At 41.6% G+C, this 8,581-nt stretch overlaps 1 protein-coding gene across 1 annotated transcript; it reads left to right on the top strand.

Moving 5' to 3' along the window:
• The first annotated feature begins 6,576 nt into the window (after positions 1–6,576).
• LOC105057051 (uncharacterized protein At1g24485-like) lies at positions 6,577–7,326 on the top strand. The gene is made up of 2 exons (XM_029268326.2): positions 6,577–6,971; positions 7,194–7,326. Exons 1-2 carry the CDS (start codon positions 6,577–6,579, stop codon positions 7,324–7,326), a joined length of 528 nt encoding a protein of 175 aa, XP_029124159.2.
• Positions 7,327–8,581: the final 1,255 nt, after the last annotated feature.

The raw sequence follows: 8,581 nt of genomic DNA, 5'->3' as shown, positions 1-8,581 counted from the left end.
AGCGTGATGCGTTGCCACTGCTGTATCGCAACCGAAGCAGAAGAAGAAAGAGGGGGAGATCGAAAGAGAGAAGGAAAATCCAAAAAAAAAAAAACAAGTAGGCTGGCCTACGAGTTGATCCGGCCCTAACCTGGTTCAGCCCATGGGCTACAGGGGCCGGACTAGAAAGCCCATTTGCAAAACCCAATCCATTTTTAGGGCCAAATGTCCATGAACCCTATCCCATTTTGACAGTCCTACTAGCAGAAAGTGGCAATAGGCGATGGCACCGTATAAAACCAAACAAGCTGCACCTTGGGCCTTAGTCAACATCCAAGCCCAGATTCTTCCCTTTAAAAAAAAAATAAAGCTAAAATTTTATGTGACCCATAAAATCATCTACGTCTCTCCACCTTTATCGTCCTCCCCTGCACTAGGCCAACATGTCAAAGTGTATTATAGATTTCTAGCCATCTAAAAAGAGGTAAATTTTGAGATTTGGATTTCACCCAAAAGCTTGATTTTATTTTTTTATTATTTTTCAATTAAGTTGGATTTTTTTTTTTTATCAACCACGATCATTCATATATAGCACCATAGACATTAAATATTATATGTTGCATAGGACTTATTCATTCCATATATGAATGGCTATAATTGATGCATTGCCTCTCTCCAGATCAATTTTGAATTCACTTATCATACAATTAGAAGAATATCTCCATCTACTTGGAGATTGCAACTATATTTCTCTTCCACTTTTCTCTCATTTTTTTTTTTTTTGCAAATGCACGTAAAATTTAATTTTTATGCAAAGGGAGTAATTCCAAAATTAAGGAGCCATACATCTATCAATACCCAAAAAAATTACAATTGTCAACTAGCCTCAAGTCATCACACCTCCTTAAATTATATAAAACAAAAGATCCATAATATACCATTATAAAGCATGGTAAAAAATAAACTAACAAGCATCCGTTAAATGCCAATGCATATAAAAGTAGTGCTACTTTTGATAGCACCATCAACACATTTTAAATACTGCAATCTCTTTCTTTCTTTTTTTTTTTTCAATGGAATTCAGAGTACTTCTTCTCGTGTGCTTACACAAATGGTACAATAATTAAATGTATAGTGACATATATGCACCACCCCACTTATTTTGCCTTTCAAGCATAACACCACATGGATCTCTTTTCCAATATACATTCCCAAATTATGAAGCAGAAGTCAATAGAAAATTAAAAGTAGACAACACCAGTATAAACAAGGAGAAAAGATCTCATGATGTTCAGTTATTGACTGGCAAGAGCTCTATATGCAATACGAGCTATAAATTGAGACCCTCTCATATATAACAAATTATTGGCTGCATCAAATCCCACAACTCAGCAATGGACTAGTCTATCCTCAAACAACATGCACAAACTTGCTTGTATTGCACGATTTTTCCTTCTCTTTCTTTTTTTCTTCATATTTGTACATATTGGTTTGTGATTGGACTGATCCACCGCTGAGCTGATGGATGTGGTCCAACTAATAATTTTCTCTCATATACAAATCCCATGTGTGCCTGATCTCATGCCTGCTTCTATCAAGCATTTATCTATGCTGCTTACATATAGGTAAGTACATCTTTTAATTTGTTTACTCGCTGATGCAAAAGCAGATGGCCTCCATTACAATTAATAGATGGAACCATTGGGCTTGAAAATCAAATACCAACAGCTCTCCTTTGGTACAATCCAGCGGTCACACTATCTAATGCGAGTACAATCCAAAAAATCAACATACAAAATATTACGCAATGTCTTGGATAGTCGTCACTTTGACGTTAGATCCAATTTTCAGTGTGATCGGCCACGAATGAAACAACTCAGTCCACAATACTATTCATCTCTCGAAAGACGTGTCGAACAGTCATTGCGGTGGAATGACTAATAGCCCCCCAAATGTCATGGAGTAACAGATAAATATCGAGATGCCTTACCTCATCATGGATCAGCTAATAATCATCGCAGAGTCATCCTCAATGAAGATCCTCTCAGTTCGTAGCTCCTGACGTACATAGATAATGCAGCCCAGGTGGTATGGAGCTCTGCACCAGGGACTGATGAGTCGAATAGGGGTGAACTCCGAGCAGCCAGCATGCTGACATCCGAACCACAGATGACGTAGTCCACACTACCTCTGTCATCTCTCATGCTGCCATCAAAATTGATCTTGACAAACTTCAAGAGTGGGGGCTTTAAAAAATCAAAAAATCCTTTGGATCACTGCATGAGCAGTAAGGAAGTCCCAAAAACTCGAGACGACAAGGGACTGGCTAGCAGCATCAAAGCGGCTATACTCCTCCACAAGATAGTAGGCTCTTTTTAGCATCCGATGTATAGGCACCACCTCAGCGTCGAAGACCAAGCTTTTCTAAACAACCAAATGTGATACGCGACATATGCCAGCCTACCACCTCAGAGCTGTCCCTCAGATGTACTTCAACGAATTGCATTTAAGAAAGAAGGGCACCAAGATCCAATGGTTGTCCTCCAAGGTTGGCCACTTGCCATCTCCTATATCAAGCATGCTCTTGGACATCGAAGCAGGGCATGCTCTGTCGACTCCTCCTCTAGCCTGTAGATGGGGCATGTGGCCGGAAGCTCCATGCCTCTATCTCAGAGAAGAGTCCAGGTCGGCAAGCGGTCCCAAGCAACCTTCTGAAAGAAGAGTCTGATCTTGGGATGGACAGTCACTCTCCAAATGCAAGCTGCCTCAATCCTCCTCTCTGGTACCGACCTGCACATTGCAATGAGGTCTCTTGTAAGGACCTTGGGATTGCAAGGTAGGCCCTACACCCTGAAAATGGTTAGGATCTTGTTAGCAAGCTGACCATCGAAGAGATGGGTGACCTTTTGAGACCTCCAACCCTTGTCATCATCAGTGATTAGATCACGGATTCGTATAACATCATCCACCTCCATGCTGACGTAAGTCGGCCACTGTGAGAGGAGAAGGCAGAAATCTAGACATCCTGACTCACAACAATTGAAGTTCCATCACCAATCAGCCATCTGACTTGGGCCACAACTGCAAAGATGCGACTGTAAATCTCTCTCCAGATGAAGGAGCAACTACAATCAGTATGAATTTGGGACTCCTGGCTCCTAATCTTATACCGAGACATCATCACCTAGCTCCACAAGCAGTCAGACTGAGTGAGGAATCTAGCCACGTGTTTGGGAATCATCGCCTTTCTCCTAACAGCAAGGATTGGATCTCCAAGCCCCCATCTTGCATAGGCTGGCAAATCACTCCCAAGAAAGCAGGTGAAGCCCATGGCCACTCTATCTGGAGCCCCAAAGAAAGTTGTAGAATTGCTGCTCAAGACTCCTGAGGTAGGAGCACGGCACAGCAGTATTAGCCAACAAATAAATCAGAATGGAACTCAGGATGATCTCATAAGAGTAGTCCTCCCCATTATGAAAAGATATTGACTTGCCAACCCTCCAGGTGATCCAGATCTGCTACTCCATAGCCTAACGTCAGCCCTTTGAAGTCCCCACCTTGTGATGAAGACCCCCAGATAGATCAAGGTTCAGATCTGCTCAGGGATCTCTAGCCTGTTTCGAATCATCTGCTTCATCTGGATCTTCATCTTGGGGCTGAAGGTGACCGTAGACTTCTGCAGATTCAGAGCTGATCAGAGGCATGATGGTATACCTCAACAATAGATGCGAAGCACCTCGCATTCCTGATGGAGGCCCGATCAATAAGCAAGCAATCATCTACAAAGAGGAGATGCGAGAGCGGCTGAATCCCAAGGCCAGGCTAGTAGGGTTCCGGCTTAGCCCTCTGGACCGCGTCCGAAGAGCATGAGAAAGAGCATCGCACATTAAATAAATAGATAGGATGAAAGAGGGCACCCTTGATGCAGACCGCCCGTCGAGTGGAAGAACTCTATCGAGGTCCCATTGATCAGGATGGCATAGCTCGGGGCCTCTATACAGTCCATGACCCAGTCAATCCACCTGTCTTGAAAGCCGAGTTCGTGAAACGTCCAGTGTAGTTGCCAACTCATCTGATCATAAGCTCGCTCCATGTCTAGCTTGATCGCCATCAGGCTCCAACAAATGGAGCACGCTGAAGATCATGCATGAACTCCTGAGCAAATAGAATATTATCGGTGATAGAGTGATCACTGACAAAAGCACCCTACTTTTGGCTAATGAGGCGAGAGATAACCGGCTTCAGTCGTCTGATCAGAACCCTCTCACATATTTTGTAGAGAGTGGTGCAAAGACTGATTGGCCTGAAGTGACCTAGGGCCGACGCATCATGTCTCTTCGGAATGAAGGCGATCAATATCTTCTTTCACTGCTCAGAAATATCTCTGGACTCAAAGACCATATGCACTGCCTGAATCACCTCATTGCCGACAATCGGTCAGTAATGTTAAAAGAAGAAAGGGGGAAACAATCTGGCCCCAGGACTTTATCCTTTTCGAGAGACCATAGGACACCTTGCACATCCTCTGTCGACACTGGACGGGTCAAATCCTCATTCTCCCTATCAGAGATGTTGCACACAGAATGGGACCCCTGGAGGGGCATCCCTGTCCAAAAAAATAATCTAATGAGACCTGAAAACTAAAGGATTTGACCCCTGATCTCATCGTTGTCCTCTATTACTCTACCGTCGCTCTCTGTCCTGCTAGCCTACCAGCAGCTCTTAACCCTGACAATGGATGAGTCTATGGACTACAAATGTCCAAACCCAGAAGAAGAATCAACTCTCCCTTCTATGAACGGCAGTTTAAGATTGCAACCTGGAAGCACTTACACAGAGTTGATCTGACTGAATGGCCACTGTGGTCCCTCAAGTCACCAACCAGATTCCATTATTTTGGATGAACTATTTACTTGTAGATAACAATATAGTATGATGGGTGACATTCAATTTTTTTTTTTTTTTTAAATCTTTGGGTTATAGCACAAACCAGTACTACGTATGATGCTTGATGTGCAAGCATTGATTACTGGGCTGCATTCACCCTACGGCTAGATCCGTAGTATAAGGGGGGGGGTGTGGGCGAACATGTGCCATGCCTCCGTTAAGCAATCCTTGATTATAGCCCAAAAATTTTTGTCACTTAACGGTTTGGTGTTATTTACACATATCCAAACTGATTATGATCCAATGGTTGATACATCAAAAAAGATACATACCAAAATACCAAGGATACATATCGAATAAATATTATGTAGACTCAAAAAAGTGAGAGTTATCTCCCTATAATGGGATCTTAGTGGAGTGGAATCCAAAGATACCAGTTACCCCATTTTACTATTTAGAATATCGAAGGAGTGAAGCAATTATGCCTATTTTACCACTATCCATACCATTATCTAGAATATGAAAGGAGTGGCACAATTACTCAAATATAAAAATAATGAAGGGAAGATAACTGTTATAGATGACAATAGTGGCCCATTTAGCCCAAATTGGTTAGGATAAGTGTCAATATTTAAATAGTAATATATATCCCAATAATTAATGAGAGCTAGTTATAAATATCATATCATAATATTAAAAAAATATTCTTTTATCGATCAATGAAATCAGTTTATCTTTAAATTATCTTCACATTTATCTTTTATTTTAAAATATTTTATTTTTAGGTTTTCAGTCGGATTCTAGTTTATCAATACAAGCAAAAGTAGAGTATTTGATCATAGCTGAAGCTACGATCTATATTTATTCTTCCAAAAAGAGAGTAAGATGCTACTGAAAGTTTTTGAAGGTCTGAATTTATAAAATTGAAGGTAAATACATGCCCAACTCCTGAAATTGTGAGCTTGAGCCACGAAACTTGACTACCGGACAGGTGCAGCCACGTCACAGCGAGCCCAACACCAACCGAACCTACTCAAGGCCATAACAGAACAAGCAAATTTTTTTTGAGAAACTTATCATGAGAACCTTCTCCCAAATTTTTATTAAGAATCGAAGTACAAAGAAGAACGTACAAGTGGGGTTACGAGAGCGGTGGGGGCCCCTAGCCTGCAGATGAAACAAAAAGTTCCGAAGCGTTCAACAGTGCACCGGACTTCTCATTGCACATCCGACTACAAAACATAAACATAACCCACATGAAACAATTTCTTAGTTCTCTTGTCGTCACAACCGGAGCTAAAACTAACTTGGAACGCCTAAAAACAGCGAATATAGAAGTGCTATATCAGGAATTTTTCTCTACTCAGAGAGAAAGATATAGAGGGCTCTACATTCTTTAGATCTGATGGAAAAAGTTGGGCTAATCCTTTTGCTGGTCTTAATTGCACTTATGGACATGCATGAAGCTTTAGACTTCCCTGGTGAGTGTCAGGCATGCACACTCTTCCTCTACACTGAATTCTTGAGATCTTCTATTCTTTTATTCGTCTTCCCTCCTCCTCCTCAGACACTTCACAGTGGTTGAACATCGACTGCGGTGCATCAGCATGGTACTCATTGGATGATAGCCTTCTTTTGTGGCAAACTGATGACAGCTACATCACGACCGGTCAAAAAATGCTCGTATCGCAAAGCAAGAATCCCCGAGCCATGAACACCCTTCGCTTCTTCCCTCAAGGAGAAAAGAACTGTTACCTTTTGCCAGGCCGAGGCCAGAGCAGGGTGCTCCTTCGTGCCGGGTTCTACTACGGGAACTACGATGCTACCTCCAAGCCCCCCACGTTTGACCTCCAGTTCGATGGCCATCAGTGGGCGACCGTTGCGACTTCTCTCGATGAGGATCCCATCTACCATGAAGTGGTTTATAAACCCAATGGAGGTAGCATCAGTGTCTGCCTTGTGAGGAGAGGAGCTGATGGTGGGATTCCCTTCATTTCTTCTCTTCAAGTCACGCCATTTCCAGCAGATATATATAGAGAGATGGATGAGAACATGGGATTCTATCTACGGAGCAGAGCCGACTTTGGAGGTTTCACTGACATCAGGTAATGATGAAGCGCTGGTTTTACTTTAACAGCATTCATGGTATGGAGTCTCCACCCCTGGCATATCTCAATATTCCTTTTGCTTCTTCTGCGTTATTTCGAACAAAAGAGACCAATTTATCAAACAAAAATATCATGGCTATTGTTGGCATTTGCTCCGACTAGTAGTTTAGTGTCAACTTTAACTTATTAACATGTTATCTCCACCGTTTTGGTTGACAGGATTGGTGTTGGTATGGATGAGAAGTTTAACAGAATTTGGAAAGCAAAAGGAATGCCAAATTATCCTAATGCATCTAGCATCCCACCAAAAATCTCAATTACTGCTGAGAATTACCTCCTTTCTGGGTCATAAACACAGCTATAACAGCATCAAATTCTTTAGAGTCCCTTGTTTTGCTAATTGAGCTTCCACCGATCAACCAGAGAGCTTACATCATATTATATTTCATGGAGGTGGTCCCTATCTCAGATGCCATCATTGGCAGGATTTCGCAATTTATATAAATGGTCAGGCAAGTAACCACACCATACAGCTCAAAAATGACTCCTGCCAAGTGGTGTCTTTCTACACAAATGAGTTCTCAGGCCCTGCCAATTTGACATTATCTCCACTGGAGGGTTCTATATTACCTCCCATCATCAATGCCATGGAGGTATTCACTACAATCAACTTGGATCAGCAAGCGGGAGGTCCAAGTGGCAACCACTTCAATCCGTTCGGTATGAGTAATAGTGAACCATCTTCAATGCTTCTAATACCGGCAATCTTTATTCTTGGTTTGTTACTTTATTTTTGTAAGAAAAGAAGGGGGCTGAAAATAAATTCACTGATGAAATCAGCTGTTTGAGAAGGGTATTTTCAAACATATAGAGGGCTATTTGCCCAGTGATGGTCCTGTCAGGTCCTGGGAGCGGTGAACGAGGAAGATATCTAACCTTTCAAATACCTGACTTAATTGCTTGGACTACAAGTGAAAGTTTTCTTTGATCAATAAAGGATTTACATATATACATCTGACTGCAACCATGACATATTTAGTGGTTCTTCTATGGTCTCTTCAAAGAAATAGCAGAAGCATGCTGCAATAAGACCTGCAGATCCCCTGAAACAGTCTGTTTCTCTTGTGTGAAATCTATGACCTTTCAGTCTCATGTTTGCAAGAACAATAGCACAATGCTCAGAAATAAACCAGAAATTAATATATCTGATGCTGATAAAATAATCATCTTTACCATCATGATCTGTAATTTAGAATTTGCTGTTCAATGAATTGGCACAGTCATGTATCATAGTACTTGAAGCTGATGCTAGATTTTACTAAGCCTGGCCAAGGGAGAAATAAAGGTTGCCTGATATTAGGCTGAGCCAGGTTTAATTTCACAGCAGCAAAGTACAGGCATGATTAACCCCTGAAGTTTCCAGCTTGAGCCAAGCACACAAATGAACCTACTGAAGACCACATAATTAAGCAAATTGGGTCATTGCAGTTCGAATGTTTCAAAAATAATCCGGGTTTCTTCCTATTCACAAAAAGTAGAGCCAATGACAAACACAAAGCAGATATAAATAAATTATTTAGATTCAACTCTGCATTACTGGGGCTAAG

Source organism: Elaeis guineensis, chromosome 14 (genome assembly GCF_000442705.2).
Source record: "Elaeis guineensis isolate ETL-2024a chromosome 14, EG11, whole genome shotgun sequence".
Taxonomy (NCBI): Eukaryota; Viridiplantae; Streptophyta; class Magnoliopsida; order Arecales; family Arecaceae; genus Elaeis; species Elaeis guineensis.
Note: the sequence above shows the minus strand (reverse complement) of the source record. Positions and strands in the feature narration are given on the sequence as shown.